The following is a 19,667-nucleotide window of genomic DNA, read 5'->3' as shown; positions in this document are numbered from 1 at the left end:
TCAGTCTAGTTTGCTGATTAGTTGGCTAGCATCCAAACATTTAAAAAATTGTTGGTCATTTTAGGAAGCCAACTAGTTGCTATTAATGCTAGTGAATCTGATCATGTTCAGTTATGGATCTATAGCAGATGTAAAATGTTAGCTACTATGTGCTGCACTAGCTAGCAAGCTAACTACTACTAGCTAGCACTGTCTAACTAACGTTAGCTAGCAAACGTCACCTGCTAGCCATCTATTTATTAAAGATGGAGATCATAGCTAACAAAAAACCTTCCGATCTTTATGGCAATTACAACTAATCGTATACTAACGTGTTGCACTAACGTTAGCTAGCATAGCTAATGTTACTAGCTAGCACTTGTTAAATAACGTGAGCGAGCATCTGCTCATCCATTTATCAGACATGGAGATCATAATAAAGAACCTTACAGTTTTGATGACAATAAGCTACACTAATCTTAGAAAATGTAGCTAACTAACACATTATTTTACAACGACAAGTACTATTTCATCATCATTGCTAAATAGTGAGACGGCATCAAGCAGCCTCAACAGAACGCAGTCCAGCTTGGGGAAATATTATTTCTTGATTGGCTAGGGGCGATAATATCTTCAAGGAGGAGACATTTCTATTATAATTATTATAATTTATATAAAAAGAGAATTTATATGATTAAAAAGATATATAATTTCTATAATTTCTATCAAAGTCTTTGCATCACCACTCGTGTAGCAAGTGTTCATCTGTACTGTTGATCAACATAAAGAGTGGTTAATGATGGAAGAGCATATGCACACACACACCTGCACATTCACCCTTGAGGGTGGTTAACAGCAAAAGAAGAGTCACTTCTTTATTCCTTAACTTCATTCTGCAGCATAGAGTAATTGTCTGTTAAGGTCTCGTGGTCATCTCCAGCAGCTTCACCGTTATTGTACTATAATTTTTATGGCAGCGCTGGGCAAACCTTAAAGGACTATGCTCGTTTTTGACAACCTGGACCTTATTTACGACATATTATAAGAAGTTTGACTCACCCAGATCACTTTTGTGTTGTTCGGAGGCAGGTAGAAGAAATTTAAAATCCAGCGCGAGCCAGTATATCCATGTAATGGCGGCGCACGGGGCATAGGGAATGCAGTTTCTCAAAATCCATTTTCGGCCGCTAAACGGTTGTTTTCATCAATCACATTGCATGAATCGACAGTTGATATTCCTCTACGCGAGCCATTCTTTCGGTTGGTTTTCAAATACGTGGTCTGTAGCCACTGTAATATGATCTTTAGAAGCCTCTCCCCCACTTGCTCCAGCACGCATGCGCACAGGCCAGCGCGCAGCCTGCTATTCTCCGGCTCACGTTCTCTGCGCTACGATCGTAGTTGGTGCCGAGAATATTGTCGTCGTCATTCGTCAGCAACAATCCGATCGTAGCGCAGAGAATGTGAGGGAGCATAGCCAGTGTAAAGATCATATTACAGTGGCTACAGACCACGTATTTGAAAACCGAAAGAATGGCTCGCGTAGAGGAATATCAACTGTCGATTCATGCAATGTGATTGATGAAAACAACCGTTTAACGGCCGAAAATGGATTTTTAGAAGCTGCATTCCCTTTGCCCCGTGCGCCGCCATTACATGGATATACTGGCTCGCGCTGGATTTTAAATTTCTTCTACCTGCCTCCGAACAACACAAAAGTGATCTGGGTGAGTCAAACTTCTTATAATATGTCGTAAATAAGGTCCAGGTTGTCAAAAACGAGCATAGTCCTTTAAGTACCAGAAATAATTTTACACTTAATGAGACAAAGTGCTCTAGTTTGAATGCGGAAGCATCCAGAAAATGCCCTATCAAATGTCAATCACATCTAATTGCCCTAATTACTATAACTACTGTATCCTCTGCAAAGTCATATAGAATAAACACAAGGGTTGGATTAATGGGAATATTAAGATGTACAGTGTATTCACTGCTGTTTTGCAAGCTTACAAAGTACTGTAGTTATTTCTCCTATACCAGGTGTACAGTAACATCTCAGTAATGAACCCATACCCGGTGACGGTGTCTGTGTGGTATTGATCTGCTGTTTGCCCTATTGCCTTGTCCCAGTCCCAGTGGTAAAGAAAACCTGGGAGAAGGAAGCCTCTCGACTGGAGTACTACAGCGACCATGCTGACCCCTCAATACCAACCATCAACCTGGGAGTTCCCAACACAGAGAGAGGTAATGTTTGGCTGATGGGCGGAGGCTGACAACTAGTCATTAGGTTTGGATTTTAACTTTCGTAGGATTTTTGGGGGGATTTACATTTTTGGAAAGGGTATTGGATAAGGATGCAGAAAACCATGCAACTGTTTCCATTTGCCCAGATGCCCAGGCCATATTGGAATTTACAAAGTGTCCGACTTAAAACATGCATTTTGTAATATCTCGGCTTCTAAATAAGATAGAACATTGATAATGACTGCGAAACCTATCTTTTCTGGGTTAAGGAATCCAATTGTGCCAACAAAATTGAGGCAGAACTGACTAAAATGCATTTTAACATACTCTAAGGAGTAACAAATCATTTAATAATAATAATAATAACTTTCATTTATATAGCGCCTTTCATAAAACCCAAGGTCGCTTTACATAGGGGCAGTAACAGACAAGAGACAAACATGGTAGACAGAGACACACAACATTAAGAAAGGGAAGCTAGAGGTCAAAGGCCATGTTAAAGAGGTGAGTTTTAAGAAGTTTCTTGAAGCAGTCCAGAGTTGGGGCGTTGCAGAGTTCTACAAGGAGGGAGTTCCAGAGGGTGGGAGCTGCCACGCTGAAAGCTCTGTCCCCAAAGGTCCGCAGTCTGGTTCAGGGGATGGAGAGCTGACCGGTGTCTGAGGATCGCAGGGACCGTGACTAAGTGTAGGGGTGGAGGAGGTCAGTGAGGTACTAAGGTGCCAGAGGGACTTGTAAGTGATGAGGAGGGTTTTGTAGGTGATGCGGGGATTTGATGGGGAGCCAGTGAAGGTGGATGAGGGTGGGGGTGATGTGCTGCCAGCGTTTGGTGTGGGTGAGAACCCTAGCAGCTGAGTTTTGCATGTACTGGAGCCTGTCCAGGGTTTTGCTTGGAACCCCGGACAGGACCCCATTACAGTAATCCAGACGGGAGGTGACGAAGGCATGGAGGAGGGTCTCTGCTGTGAACTCGGAGAGTGATGGTCGGAGTCTGGAGATATTTCTGAGGTGATAGAAGGTGGATTTGGTGACAGGACTGATGGGGGCTTGGTAGGAAAGGGTGGAGTCCAGGATGCGGACCTTTGGGAAAGGGCAGATGGAGCAGCTGTCAATGTCCGGAGTGAGATATCCAACCTTCTGGAGCAGGGCCTTGGGTGCCACAACCATGAACTCAGTTTTATTTCTGTTTAGTTTGAGGAGGTTAAATGACATCCAGGTTTTTATGTCGTGAAGGCAGTTGACAAGGGAGCTTGGAGGGAGCTGGGTGGATGGATTGGTGGAGAGGTAAAGTTGTGTGTCGTCGGCGTAGGAGTGGAAACTGAAGCCGTGGCGGCGGATGATCTGACCAAGGGGGAGCATGTAAATGGTGAATAGGATTGAGCCAAGTACAGAACCTTGGGGAACGCCTTGGTTGACTGGGGCCGGGGTGGAGCTGGAATCGCCAATGGTGATGAACTGTTTCCGGTTGGTGAGGTAGGACTGAAACCAGGAGAGTGCAGAGCCAGTGATGCCAAGGTGGTCGGATTGGCGGTTGAGGAGGATAGTATGGGAAACCATGTCAAAAGCTGCAGAAAGGTCCAGGCGGATGAGGATGCTGATGTGGCCGGAGTCAGCTGCGAGGAGAAGGTCGTTGGTGATTTTGATGAGGGCGGTCTCTGTGCTGTGGTGAGTTCTGAAGCCGGATTGAAGAGACTCATAGAGCTCATGGTTGGACATATGTTGATGGAGTTGGGCGGCCACTGCTCTTTCCAAGATTTTACTAAGGAAAGGAAGGTTAGAGATCGGGCGGTAGTTGTTGAGCTCGTCGGGGTCGGGGCCGGGCTTCTTGAGGATGGGAGTGACGGAGGCTGTTTTGAAGCAGAGGGGGACGAGACCAGATTCTAGTGAGGAGTTGATGATGTTGACCATGGTGGGGCAGAGAGCAGGGAGGCAGGTCTTGACCAGGGTAGTAGACATGGGGTCGAGTGAGCAGGTGGAGGCATTGGCCGAAACTATAAGCTTGGCAACTTGAGGAGCATCCACAGGGGAGAAGGAGGAGAGGCTGCATTGGGGGGGGGCATCCAGGAGGAAGTGCGAGTGGAGGGGAGGAGGAGGGCATCACAAGCTGCTGGTGGATGGTGTTCACTTTGGCCTGGAAGAAAACCAGGAACCTGGAGCAGAGGTCGTGGGCACCTGACGGGCGGGGGGGATCGAGGGGGAGAAGTAGCCGGTTGATGGTGGAGAATAGCATCCTGGGGTGGTTTTTCTGGTTACCAATGAGGGTGGAATAGTACTGTGTTTTGGCCTTGGACAGAGCTACCTTATAGGACTGCACATGGTCCTTGTAGGCCTCAAGGTGGATAGTGAGGCCAGATCTTTTATGGAGCCACTCCATTTGGCGGCCAACAGCCTTCAAGGTGCGAAGTTCAGTGGTGAACCAGGGGGCAGGACGGGTGTAAGTGACAGTCCGGGTTTTGACGGGGGCAAGAGAGTCCAGGCTGTGGGATAAGGCGGAGTTGTAGTGGGCAGCCAGACCATCCACCAGGGTGCTGGTGGGAGCTGAAGCCAGGTGGGTGGTTAGAAGGTTGGTCAGGGCTGGCGCGCTTACTGTTTTAATGTTCCTGTAAGTGATGGTGCATGCATTTCGCAGCTTGGGCAGGAAAGCAGGAATTGTGAAAAGGACAGCACGGTGGTCGTGGTCGAGACACTGTAGATCGGATGGGGTTGTGCCAGTGGAGCACACAAGATCTAGTGTGTGGCCTTTGGTGTGGGTGGGACCTTTGATGTGCTGTGAGATGTTTAAGCAGTCCAATAATGACAGGAAATCAATGGCTGTGGAGCAGCTGGAATTGTCCATGTCGATATTGAAGTCCCCAAGCAGGAGTGTGGATGAGCACATAGTGCAGACAGTAGAGATGAGTTCAGACAGTAGAGATGAGTTCAGACAGGTCGGACATGAAGGTGGTGGAGGCTTTAGGGGGTTTATTTGTTTTAAGAGATTTTTTGGCAAGTGTTAACTATGGATGTTTCTGTAACCATCTTCACCATCATGACATGCACGTTTAGACCACAGTATGATCATGATTAAGCAATTTTTTCATTAGACAGTCTCTATACATCATCATCATCATCATTATCATTGCTTGCGTGTATCACAGGTTGGGAATCATCTTTGTTCTGGCAGTGGCTGCTGTACATTGGTACAAGCCAAGTCTAGCATAACATGACAGAATTGCCAACTCGTTACACTCTGTTGAGAACTTCAGTCCGATATTACTTCCACTCTAACTGATTTCCATGGGGGAGGGTAATGTAATAACCCATTATACACAGTAGTCATCAAGAATAGATAGTACATGTATACATCAAAGGACAGAATATACAGGTTAAACAGATAATAGTCTATGTTCAATTGCAGAGTAACCTACAGCTCCTGCGGTGATGGCATTGTTAAAGGCTAAAGCCCTGAGGAGAGAAAAGAAGGAGAACAAGTTATAAAATGCGAGAATGAGAGAGACAGCTCTTCATTGACCCCATCTGGATGTACAGTTGTCTTCATATAAAATATAAATTTGCATTCAGACTGAAGGACTCTCAGATTAGCATCACCTCTTCTGCATGCTTTACAGACCTATTGTATTACACAGAATGAGAGTGCTGACAAAGGATGGCCGGCTCCATGGACGTGCCTGGCAACGGGTGATTTAATATAATTCCTCCGTATAGCACTCTTGTGTTGGATAATGCATATCTTGAGAGTTTTAGCTATATATTGTAGCCCGCATGGGCATGAGAGAAGGCAAACTGCTCCAGCAGATTTATACTGTATGTGAGGCATTGTCTAATGACTGGCAAAAGTGCTGGTTCTCAGAGTTCTCACATGCCGTACAGTTGAGGCGAAGGAAGAAGCCAGTCATCCCGTTCAAACTATTGTATATTGTATTTGTTCTGTTGTTATTTGTGTATGTGTGAACTTGTCAACACTGTAAATGAGGGAAACCTCAGTGCTTTACCAGTATAAATAAAGGTTTGAAATGAAACGCCTCTGGACAGGACCAGATTGGATCGCAGTGTCCGCACGCACAAGGAAGTCTCTTAGATTTCTAGGTCTGTAGTGAGAAGAGAGGATGATCAGATAACAGTCTTTTAGGATCTACAGAACTACAGGATTTACAGATCTACAGAACGAAGATCGCAGTGTTTTCTAATAAGGCCCTTGATATCCTCACAGAGGAGAGAGTAGGTACTGTAGTGGCGGACACACATGAGTAACTCTCAAACACACAGCTACAGCAAATATTGAACAGACCGAGAACTGGACTGGGGGCGCTACATGTAGGCCATACTGTATGTACACACACTAAAAAGACACAGGTGGAAACCAATCAAACATTCAGTGGCACAGGTGTCCTCTCAATCAAAGTCAATTTAGCCAGTTGTACTGTTAGGATCCGCTTTTTGGGCGGTGTTGCTAACAACGTCTCTGAATGGTGGAGACATTGCGGTTGCACTGTAGGTTTGTGGGTCGTCATTTTATTTTATCTATGAGCAGCAATAGTTTGAGGAGACAAAATGAGTACAGATTTCAAAATACTGTCAAAAATTCAGTTTTTGATAAAGTGCTGAAAACCTCAGACTACATCTACCATGTCTTGAAAATTCATGAATACTGGAGATTTATTGAACGAGAATTTGCAGTTGCTGCATAGATGGATAGATAGTGTTGGCCTTGGGCTTGCAACTTCTGGAGTAGAGTTCAATTCAAGGTGGGGGAGTGCCCCCCGCAGCCCTGGGTAGGTTCAGCTGACCGTACCACTCTCTGTAAAACCTTGCGATCCTGAGAGCTGCTGTTCCCGTACCAGGTGGCGATGTTCCCAGTCAGGATGCTTTCGATCGTGGATGAGTAGAAGCTCCGTCAGATATGTTGGGACGCTCTGAATTTCCTCAGTTGTCTGAGGTGGTACAGTCTCTGACGTGTTTTCATCACTACACTGTCTGTGTGTTGAACATGTCAGGTCCCGGTCATCTGTATAACCTGTATCTTACATCCTTTGATACATGTAGGCTACTATCTATTCTGGATGACTACTGTGTATAATGGGTTAGTTTGGGTTCTATATGTTTATCATTCTGCGTACTTCATGTGCATACTTCATGCTTCAGTTGTCCTGATTGTTTGCTTGTGCCAGCCTCTCTCCTATTGGCTTCTGCCAATGGCTGATTTTCCATTTATAGCCAATAGTATATAGCTGGTACTAGGGCTGACGGTGATCTGAACGACTGAAACATTTCCAGTTTGTCACTATTCCCTATGCGCTAAAAACATATTTTTGTAACTTGGATGCCTCCTCATGTTTGACAGTGTGCAAGTAGTTCCTCCATTTTTGGTACCACCTTGTTTGGCCTTACGTGCCTGACTCTCTAATCAGCTAGGATCAAAGAGCGCACACTTTTCCTGCTATTTATACGACATATCATGCAATATTAATCATTTTATGATTCAATCAATAATCAGCAGGCTTTCTGTCTGATCTATCTCTTGTTTGAAGTAGCAAAGAAATGCTATGTATGTATGCTATATGAGCTTTTTAGCTCAGCTGTTTATTCATGAGTCTGTCAGTTGAATAGTCCGTGACAGAACCATAATCTGCACATTTACAAAAGGTTGGCTCATCAGCTCAACTGTTTACAAAGTCAAATCCCTGCATACAGTAATTGTTTGTTTCTAATGAAGCTGACCTGAACCATGTCAATTCAATCAAATGCAGCAGGATATTCATCAGGGTTTGTGACAAGGCAGCATGACTGATACTAAACTCACTCATCTAACATTTAACACAAGTTCAGAGTAGTTTATTTTTTGTATTCAGTAAAAAGAGAATTACAATAATCCAAGCGTGATGAGACAAAGGCATGGATAATAATTTCTAACTCAGTGTGATGCATAGATCTGAGTTTTGCAGTGTTTCTTAGGAGGAAAAAACATGTACGGGTCAAGGACTAGATGTGCTGTGATGTGTCAAGGTGCATAGCCTGATCAAAGATGACACCAAGATTTCTCAGGTTAGAGCGGACATTACAGTTGTGGGACCCAATACAGCTGGCCACCATAGAAGCAATGCAGTCAGCAGCAACAATGAGAACTTCAGTTTTGTCAGCATTTAGTTGAAGAAGGTTACTGGCCATTTAGTCCTTAATAGCAGACAAACAATCATGCAATACATTAAAAGTATCAGTCATGTCAGGTTTAAAGGAAAAGCACAATTGAATATTGTTATGATAATGATATGAACTGCCTTCAAATTTGCTGATAATGAGGCCAAGATGAAGCATGTACAAAGCGAACAGAATTGGACCTAAAACCGATCCCTGGGGCACCCCACAGGATAGGGGAGTGGACTCAGACATATGAGGCCCAACAGCCACAGAGAAACTTCTACCTGAGAGGCAAACCAGTCGAGGGCTCCCTGAGACGCTCACCCACTCTCTAAGCCTGTCTAGCAAGATGTGGTGATCCACACATCATGATATCATTTGAGACTAAGAAGAGATGTCTCTGTAAAATGGAATTTGTTACAAATATTGTGATTATTCATGGCAACAGTGAGCTGGTTAGAAACAACTTTTTCTAAAATCTTTTAAATAAATGTCTGCATAGAAATAGGCTGATAGGTAGGTAGGCTTTTCAAGGAGAGGCTGAACAACAGCCTGTTTAAAATAGGAAGGGACACAACCAGAAACCAGCGATGATGAGAGCGTAGAGGGGCCAATGGACCTAATTACATCTTTTAGCAGAGACATTGGTAGGATGTCTAAAGGGCTGGAGGAGATTTTCATGCTGCTCATTAGCTCAGTTAAATCTTGCAGAGAGATGGGCAAGAAACATCCCAGAATTGATTGCCAGTTAGGGCAGACCGGAAGGGGGGAGGTGGAAGGGATTCTACTAGATCTAACACTGGCAACCTTGTCCACAAAAAACAAGAGGAAATGATTGCAGTTATTTTCAGAGAGCACGGGTCCAGCAGGCAAGGGGACTGAAAATATTCTTTATAATGTAAAAAAGGACTTTGGGATTTCACCTACTTGAAGAGATACAATTTGTGAAATAGGAAGCCCTCACCACCTTGACCATAGTTTTGAATTCAGTTAAGTTCTTTAAAATAAATTCGATTGACCTGGAGATTTGTGGACTTCCACAGACACTCCATTCTCCGACAGTTGCACCTAAAGCAATGAATGTCATCATTTAACCAGGGAGATTAATTTGGTGACAGTACAGGATTTTAGAGGAGAAACTTCATCTAAAATGGCAGAGCAGTGCAAGTTGAAAGAGTGGACTAAACAATCAATGTCATGAGGAGGAGGGTACAGCCCTCCGTATCGGCAAATGACGGCGTGTAGCTCAGGAGGTAGAGCAGCCGGCTGGGGATTGCAAGGTCCCCGGTTCGATCCCAGCTTCCCTGACGAAGACGGACAGGAGCACTTGGTTGGCCCCCGGGCACGCTGCCTACTGTCTTCTCCGGGCTGCTCTTGAGGGAAGGAAGACAGGATAAGTGCATGAGGCCCTGATGCATGTTTGTTTATGCGTGTTCCCTGTGTTGCCCATCATAACACGTGTGTTTGAATCAAGTGCACTAGCATGCCGCATAACAAAGAATTGTTCTTGTTTTTGTTCTTGTTCTTCTTCTTCGGATGTACAGTCAGTTCACTTTCTCCAGATAATCTTAAGTTGCTTTGGATAAAAGTGTCACCATGTTGGACCATGTCAGTATGTGCAAATCTCAAGCTTCTAGACAACGATCTGAAAAGAGTCTGTTGATTTGCAGGTCACTGTGGGAAAACATTCGCCATCCTTGAGAGATTTGTCAGTGACGCAATACCAAAGACAAACTGGCTGCTAGTTGTGGACGATGACACACTTATTAGGTATCAGTTCATCAATATCACCATGGCATGATCTGATCATGTGTTATCTGATGTCTAAAATGTCACATTGTAAATGTACTGTATGTGATGTTCCAAGTATCCTATTTTTACAAGAGCTTGATTTGTCAATGTGTTGGATGTGTGAATCCACTATGAGGGATCACGTGTGTGTGTGCGTGCGTGCGTGCGTGCATCCGTGCATGCGTGTGCATGTGTGTAACAAGTGTGTTCTCTGCCACTTCAGCCTTCCCAGACTTCAGGTCCTGCTGAGCTGCTACGATCCGTCTGAACCGGTGTGTCTTGGGGAGAGGTATGGCTACGGGCTCAGCCAGGGGGGCTACAGCTACATCACTGGAGGAGGAGGGTGAGTCACGTCCCTCACTGGAAGATCACTATAGGGTGGTTTCTTAGAATCAGAAACAGCTTTATTGCCAATTAGACTGATGATGAATAACAATAAACATGGAAGGACAAAACAAGCAAGTGTAAAATACAATAACATAAGTGACTGATGCAATACAAATATGCAATACCATTGTACAAAGTAATGCAGTAAAAATATAAAATACAATAACATAAGTGACAAATTAACAATAGAAGAAAATACACATCTGATATGTCTGTTTGGGTCAAGATACAGTACCAGTCAGTGTACCAATGTCAGCGGGGTTCCTGGGCCTTGTTGATGAGGCCAGCTGAAGTCAGGAAGAAGAAGAGGCATGTGCAAAATTGACAGTGGATAAAAGTAACCGCATTGATTGTTGTGAACAACAGGAAAGGTTCCATGCCATATATCTTTACCATGAGCAGGATGCAAGTTAGCGCTGAATTGGCGAGGCAGGAGGAACTGCTGTATATTTAGGAGGAATCCATTTACATAACATGTTCCCAGGCGTTCTCGCCTCATGAGGAGAAAGGAGAAAACCTAGCAAAGGAACTCCTGCTGCCCGGGTCCAGGAGGGAGGTACATCTGGTGCAGTACTTCTCAGATAGCTTCTTAATCTTACAAATGCAAAACCTTATGTTCTGGAACGTCTAGGATTGCAAACCGCTAAACAGAGCAGCATAAAACCGAAAACCCAAACTTTGATTTTGCACCTGTCATACTGGAATCTGTCCACCTGAACCTCCTGCCTGAGGAAATTAGTTCTTAACCCAACCTCCATTTTCAGTAGCATTTTTAAACTGCCACAGCTTGCAGGATTTGGAGCTAATATCCTCAATCTGATGCTCCCATTCTAATTATATAATTAAATCCATAAATCTTTGTCTTGGACTTGTTATTCTTTATTGAATAAGTTCACTCTAAGGGCAGTTTAGATTATTATCTATCAGTTTATTTGACCAACTTTCTTTCCCCTTTGCCGTCTTGCGTTCTCCGAGGGTCAGAATGCTGATATTGTTCTCTGTGATCCTCAGCATGGTGTTCAGCAGGGAGGTGGTGGTGAGACTCCTGAGGAGTGGCTGTAAGTGTTACAGCAATGACGCCCCTGATGACATGGTGCTGGGGATGTGCCTCAATGCCCTGGGCCTGCCGGTCACTCACAGCCCGCTGTTCCACCAGGTAACCACCGCGCCCCCCAACACAACGCCTGGGGGTCCCATACTTCCCACAAGGCCCTCTGTTTCTGTCACATTTTTATATTTTTATTTCAGCTTTAATTATCCAGGGGAACCCATTGAGACCAAGGTCTCATTTTTGATGGTGCCCTGATTACACAGCATTAAAAACATCAACATATACAACATTACATTACATTTACATTACAGTCATTTAGCAGACGCTTTTATCCAAAGCGACTAACAATAATTGCATTTAACATAGGAAGAGCCAATGTACTACTACTTGCCAGAACTCACAAGTGCATCTTCTTTCTAAAACAAACAAGTGACTAAGAGCATAATCTAGTGCTGAAGGCAAAGTGCAAGAATCACAATCTAAAGTACAGTGCAATAAAATATAATAAGTGCTTAGGTGGGAGGATTGTTGTAGTACTTCTTGAAGAGATGAGTTTTGAGCCTGCGACGAAAGATGGGCAGCGACTCTGCTGTCCTGACATCAGTGGGCAGCTCATTCCACCACTGCGGGGCCAGGACAGAGAAGAGCCGTGACCGTGTCGATCGACCGCAGGAGCCTCGGAGTGACGGGGCAACCAGTCGCCCTGAGGTAGCAGAGCGTAGTGGTCGGGAGGGGATGTAGGGTTTGACCATGGCCTGGAGGTAGGAGGGGGCTGTTCCTTTCATTGCCCTGTAGGTTAGCGCCAGAGTTTTAAACTGGATGCGAGCCGCTACAGGGAGCCAGTCAACAAAAGTCAACAACATATACAAACAAACAAACCCTAACACACAGAAGGCAACATTATATAAAACACACACAAGACTGGGATAGATAGATAGATAGATAGATAGATAGATAGATAGATAGATAGATAGATAGAGAAAGTTTTATTTCTGTGTCATATGCCATATGGCTCCCAGCCCACATGGGCTTACAAGATGCAATCCATTCAGATTCATCAAAACAAACAAATTGACAAGTCAGCAACAAAATGTATATCAATACAATTACATAGTACAATCAAATAAACAAAGTGTCACATCTCAGTTTCCAAGCTCTCCCAATAAAACTGGCCAAACTGAATACTTCCTTTCTAAATAACCATTCCAACTTAACAACATCGTCTAACCAAAATAATTGAGGATTCTTTAATTAATTATAATTATGAATTTGTATATGCCAAGGAATCAGTTCCAAGATGAAAATCAAAAGTGCTCCTCCCTATTCCTGATCTCCGGAAATGCACAATTTGAGTCTTTTCTCTGTTAACTAATAATCTCTTCTCATTTAACATACACTGCAACTCATTCTCATTTTCTGCTAGGATAATTGTCATCCGCGTACAATAGAATATTCAAATTCAATGGGCTTTAGGTTGTGTTACGTCTTCCCAAGTTCAAACCAGTCTAGCACTGTGCCAGAAATTCCCAGCCAGCTTTCCAGTCGGCCTAGTAATATGTTGTGGTCAACTGTGTCGAATGCAGCGTTGAGATCCAGTAATACTAAGACTGAAATTCTGCCATTGTTGTGTTTAAATGGATGTCATTGAAGACCTTAACAAGAGCAGTCTCGGTACTGTAGTGTGGTTGAAATCCTGATTGGAAGACATCAAAACAATTATTTACTGCCAGGAAGTTGTTCAGCTGTTGAAAAACTGCTTTTTCAATTATTTTAGTTAAAAACGGGAGGTTTGATATGGGCCTATAATTTTTCATTTGTGAGGTATCTAGACTATTCTTTTTTAAGAGTGGCTTGACGACTGCAGTTTTCAGGGCTTGTGGTGTACATACACCCTGTACGTGATGTACATACTGTATACTGTATACAGGAAAATCTGTGACCTTCTTCTAAATATTCTCTCACGAACAACATGCCTGGCATTGCGATGCCGAATTCGCCTCGCAACAATCACTGCTGCCATGATCAGTGGAAAGGCTGACCATGACACCCCTTGCGCTTAAATACCACCACGTCTCTGAAAACGCAATTAATTTCACTTTAACTGCGTGAGGCAATTTGCGCCGATCTTTGTGAATTGGGCGGGTTTTGCAATAATGTTCATTTGCATAGAAAGGGGAACATTCTCCGCCCATATTACCTAATTTAAATATGAGCTAATAACACCGGCGCAGAGAAACGCAATGACGAACGCAACGCAGTTAACACCGTATTTCACCCTTTGCGAGGGCTTTGTGAATAGCAAACATAATTTTTGACTTATTTGCACAGGCTTTGCGTCAGGAAAAGCTGCGCAATCCTTTAGTGAATTCGCCCCTGAGAGTTGCAGCAGACATGCAGTTTTCTGAAAGTTTGTTCCAGATATGTTGAGCATAAAAACTGAACACTGCTTCTCCATGTTTTGTTTTAACTCTGGGGACAGAAAGCAGGCCTGTGCCAGACGACTTGAGAGGTCTGGATGGTTCATAACGTACTGTAGCAGCAGATCAGAAATATATTTTGGCCCCAAACCATTCAGTGCTTTATAAACCAATAGTAGTATTTTAAAGTAAATTATTTGACAGACAGGAAGCCAGTGTAAGGACCTCAGAACTGGAGTGATGCAATCCACTTTATTAGTCTTAGTGAGGACTTGAACAGCAGCGTTTTGAATCAGCTGCAGCTGTCTGATCGATTTTTTAGAGAGACCTGTAAACACACTGTTACAGTAGTCGAGTACTGAAGATAAACGCATGGACAAGTTTTTCCAGATCCTGCTGAGACATAAATCCTTTAATCCTTGATATTATATATTCTTCAGGTGATAGAAGGTGGAATTTGTAATTGTCTTAATGTGACTGTTGAAATTCAGGTCAGAGTCCATGACTACACCAAGATTTATGGCTTTGTTTGTGGTTTTTAGCATTACTAATCGGAGCTGAGCACTGACTTTTAATCGTGTTTGTTTGTGTTTACTTGAAGAAAGTTCTGGCACATCCAATCGTTGATTTGTTCAATGCACTTACTCAACGCTTGTATGGGATTATAGTCGCCTGGTGATATGGTAATATACATTTGTGTGTCGTCTGCGTAGCTTTGGTAACATATTTTGTTGTTTTCCATAATTTGAGCTAGTGGGAGCATGTAAATGTTAAACAGAAGAGGCCCCAGAACGGAGCCTTGGAACTCCACAGGTCATTTTTGTCTGCTCAGATTTGTAATTGTCTATAGACACAAAGTAGTCCCTGTCCTTCAAGTAGGATTCAAACCAGTCTAGCACTGTGCCAGAAATTCCAAGCCAGCTTTCCAGTCGGCCTAGTAATATGTTGTGGTCAACTGTGTCGAATGCAGCGTTGAGATCCAGTAATACTAAGACTGAAATTCTGCCATTGTTGTGTTTAAATGGATGTCATTGAAGACCTTAACAAGAGCAGTCTCGGTACTGTAGTGTGGTTGAAATCCTGATTGGAAGACATCAAAACAATTATTTACTGCCAGGAAGTTGTTCAGCTGTTGAAAAACTGCTTTTTCAATTATTTTACTTAAAAACGGGAGGTTTGATATGGGCCTATAATTTTTCATTTGTGAGGTATCTAGACTATTCTTTTTTAAGAGTGGCTTGACGACTGCAGTTTTCAGGGCTTGTGGTGTACATACACCCTGTACGTGATGTACATACTGTATACAGGAAAATCCTCACGTCTCGTGTTGATTCAGTATTGAAAGTGGATTTTATTTTTCAACATGGGACAATCCCGTATTAACGGCAACGACTTACCTACCATTGCAAACATGGCAAGATTTGAGCCACGAGACTCACTCGCTGTGGGTGTCGAACAACTCGGACAATGAACACGTTTCAACCCTCCAGCCTTCATCAGCGTTTCTCAATCAGGCAAATGCTGACAAAGGCCAGAGGGCTGAAACGCGTTCATTGTCTGCCGTAATATGCATTAAAATGAGCAATTAAACGTATTGAGTGCAGATTTTCCCTTTTGTGATCTCCTCTGACTGACTGTAGCTAATCTATTTTAATTTATTCCCTTCCAGGCCCGACCAGAGGACTACGCCAGAGACTTCCTCGCCCACCAAGTTCCTATCTCCTTCCACAAACACTGGAACATTGACCCCATAGCAGTCTTCAACAAGTGGTTAAAGGATGACTCCAGGCCAAAGACGGCTGGACTACATAAGAGCACCAGGGAGGAATTATAATCAGACACACAACTAGTGTGTGTGTGTGTATGTGTATGTGTATGTGTGTGTGTGTGTGTGTGTGTGTGTGTGTGTGTGTGTGTGTGTGTGTGTGTGTGTGTGTGTGTGTGTGTGTGTGTGTGAGAGAGAGAAAGAGAGTATGCAAATGTATGTCTGTATTTTCTGATGTCATGGACAAGTATTGTCAACATGTATCCTTCATACTGTAGTTGTAAATGTTATATATATATATATATATATATATATAGTGAATCTTGCAGAGATGAGGAAGGACCATGTACGCCTCTGTCCATGACTTTGTGTTTGAGAACTTTTTCATGAGTTTTAAGTGATTAAATATTTCTATATTGCTATGATGAATCAAGAGGAATCAGTCAATGAAGACCTCCATGAAAACCGTTTCTGACTCTGCTACAGAAAATTCTACCAGAACGTATCCAGTCGACACCACAGTTTAAGGAAAATCAGGAACAGAACATTCTTTTATGACTGTATTTGGGACTGTCGACGTACCCAGACTGCTCAAAGTAGGCTCCAGGCATCAGGCATAAACTGAATTACCCTCACAGCATAGGATACATAGTCACTTTAATTGAGTTGCATGTTGAGGTTATTTAGTATGCGTGGGATCCTGTTTAGGAATATTTGACATTTTATCATATAATCTTCCTTGCCATGTGTAAGTCAAAACTCTTTTTTTAAAGAACATATTTCAACAGTATTACTAATAGCTATGTGTTCTATTTTGATATAAATGTGTCATTATTTAAAGAAAGAAAGGAATGTCTTGTTTTATTTCAGCGTTGAATCAACTCACAATAGGGAAATGTAGTTCGGGTGGTAGAGCGGCTAGCAGGGGATCGCAAGGTCCTCGGTTCGGTTCCATCCCAAAATCGCTCACGTGCAGCACATGGCGCAGTACTAACTGTAGCACTGTTGCATCACAGCAAGAGGTTCTCCAGGCCTTTCTGTGCGGAGTTTACATGTTAGCTTCCCAAAGAACCCAATAGGAAAAACATGCAGAAGAACAGATGCTCTTCATTCCGGTCCTTGACCAGGACCTGACATGAGCACTTGGACTTGGTCCCCGGGGGCCAAGAATGATGGCTGCCCACTGCTCCTGGCTGCAGAAGACAATTTCTACCGGTCCTATGTCACCGGACCTGAGTTAAAGGGAGTAGTAAAGGGAAAATGCATGTTTAGCCCTGTTTTAAGGTTACTTATGATCATATACAGTACAATGGTTCAGATCAAAACGTTGACAAAACTAGCACTTCAGAGAAAGTCTGATAATTGCTCTACCACCGTTTTGGTCATACAATGGATGTGGGTGGGCACCTTGAAAAATCATTCAAAAAACATGTTAAACTCTCAATTTCAAAGACAAGAAACTCACCGAGGTGTTAGTTGGCGTTCTGACATATAATTCGCCATAAAGTACGATTCTAGTTCATCTGGAAAGGCTTTTTTAAATATTTAGCATGAATTATGGGGTTCCTAAAGGCTAAATATATAGGGGAAGTACTTCACAAGACAAAGCAATGCAAGCACCTTTGCAGATACCTTGGCATTACAAACATAAGACATGTAGCTACATACATTCACATCCATATCCAGCACTGGTTCGTTTTACGTGTTGAGAGACTACTGTATGTGTGGTATACTGAGATTTACTGATTAGTTTTTATGATCGGGATACCGAACCCACTCACCCAGTTGGGTCTGATTGTCTGTCCGGGGTCGTTCAGGTCACAGCTCCACTGCCAGGCGTCTCCCGTGGCTGTAGATGACGACCAGTCTTGGACTTTTTCAGGATTCGATGTCCAATCCAGGATCCGGCACCAATTGTTGACTTTCGTTGTCTTTTATTAGGCTATTGTCCTTATTCAGCTCTGCGTTGTGTTTTGATTTCAATAAAAGACGGCCCCCAATCTCTCATAATACCACACAGTCCAGTGTCCCTTTTCCAGGTGTATTCCAAATGAATCTCTCCAACATGGGATTTGAGCGACAATCAAAAGCTGTTTTATTACAGAAGGTTTAGCATACAAAAGACGATGGCATATAGTCTAGTGTTCAGCTGGCCTGTTTTTATGGCTGTTTAACCCAAATCAAAGCATCTGTGCTCGAGCACGGTTCTTATGGTTCGGGGCGTTCCACCCCCCGCCCTTCCCCGATCAGACTGGTCTGGTCTCTCCCGTGGCTTATGGCTTTGTCGAGATAACCGGCCAGTGGTTCTGCGCCCAGGTCTCTATCTCTAACCACAACAATTGCTGTTGTCCACAGAATGTACCAACCATGGAATGTCACCCTTATCATAGGTCTATGGAAGGGAGACACAGTTTCTTACCGAAAACTCAAGCATAAAGCCACACTCAGGAGTCAACATCATAATTAGAAACAGCTAACAGGATCAGGTTAAGCCACAATACTCTGAAAACAGCCATTTTCCTCACTGTACAATTTAATCTGCTCTCAGCACATCCCATCCCTTGTAGGCTATATATTTTTCATTTTGTATTAAAAGTCCATATACCGTCTTGTTTTCTATTGTTATTTTGTATTGTGTTTTTTTTCCACCTTGCTTAAGCTTAGTGTGCACATTGTAAGAGCCAGCAGAGAAACATCTCACTGCTCATTTTACTGGTATGTTGCATGTGACAAATAAAATGTAATAAAATAATTTGCATGTGAACTTGAACATCAATCATGTCAATTGGGAACCTCTCAACTTTTTCTGCGCTGTCTGGGGATTCTGTGTGCACATGGCCCTGTAGTAAGGAGCTGGCGGGGCAAATTCAGGTGTACGAGAACGCACATTCAATTTAAGAAGGGGAGCACAGCTGAGAACACATTTCCACACGTTCAGGAATCCGGCAGGGATCTTTCTTAGGGTTGGTCTTACGAAGTTCGTAAGAAGACATTTAAGAAGACACTTAAGAAAATGTTCAGGAATGAGGTCCAATCTGCTGATCTCCACTGCACAAGTAGAGTAGTGGTGAGAGCATTGGACTCCCACCCGGGAGACTGGGGTTCAAGACCCGGTGGGGATGACTTTGGACTATACCCCAAACCTTCACATGTTCATCCTTTCACTCCAACCTTAACCCCTTGCCTTATAGGTCAGATCCTGTCCCAACCCTTTTTCTAACCCCAATCCACACTAAGGATTGGAAGAAGGACACCAAAACCAACCCACTGATCTCCACTGCACAAGTAGAGTAGGGGTCAGAACATTGGACTCCCACCCTGGAGACTGGGGTTCAAGACCCGGTGGGGATAACTTTATGGGACTATAACCCAAACCTCCACACGTTCATCCTTTCACTCCAACCTTTTCATCCCTTACCTAAATTCCACAAGTAGAGTAGTGGTCAGAGCATTGGACTCCCACGCGGGACATTTTCAGAGATTACGGCCATCTCGTGGGGGGCGGCAAGAGGAGCAGAAAAAACTCAGCGAAGTAAACCGCTGTCAGCACCCCCCCCCCCCCCCCCCCCCCCAGAAACAGAAACAAGCCAGCCACGCACATAAGACAGGCTGAACCTGGTCTTGTTTTCCACATGTCGACCAGTGCCTATGTTTCAATGTGCATTCTCTTTGTAATGAGGTGCTTATGCTGCAACACTCTATGCATTTTTCGACGGACTGTTCTGACACAAGCCCATCACGCCCTGCATTGACACTGTCACCTGAGGAAGGTGTATTTTTCTTATATCGCATTAATGCAGGAGCACGCGAATTCGACAACATTGTACGTCCCATTTTACTGATGTCTTTCCCATAGACCTAAATGGTAACTGTTCCCATTGAAACACTAGCCAGTTGAACG

The 19,667-nt window shown here is 43.6% G+C and overlaps 1 protein-coding gene across 1 annotated transcript in view; it reads left to right on the top strand.

Annotated features, from left to right (window-relative positions):
- The window catches only part of b3glcta (beta 3-glucosyltransferase a), a 65,276-nt gene extending 49,085 nt beyond the window's left edge, over positions 1–16,191 (top strand). The window contains exons 11-15 of the mRNA XM_084448750.1: positions 2,110–2,223; positions 10,026–10,125; positions 10,370–10,489; positions 11,545–11,689; positions 15,671–16,191. Of these exons, the coding sequence (XP_084304876.1) occupies positions 2,110–2,223; positions 10,026–10,125; positions 10,370–10,489; positions 11,545–11,689; positions 15,671–15,835 (644 nt within the window). The 3' untranslated portion in view covers positions 15,836–16,191. The remainder of the gene's footprint in view (positions 1–2,109; positions 2,224–10,025; positions 10,126–10,369; positions 10,490–11,544; positions 11,690–15,670) is intronic.
- Positions 16,192–19,667: the final 3,476 nt, after the last annotated feature.

The sequence above is a fragment of the Borostomias antarcticus genome, assembly GCF_949987555.1.
Source record: "Borostomias antarcticus genome assembly, chromosome: 1".
In the NCBI taxonomy this organism is placed as follows: domain Eukaryota; kingdom Metazoa; phylum Chordata; class Actinopteri; order Stomiiformes; family Stomiidae; genus Borostomias; species Borostomias antarcticus.
The sequence above is the reverse complement of the archived record's forward strand: the minus strand, read 5'-3'. Positions and strand labels throughout refer to the sequence as shown.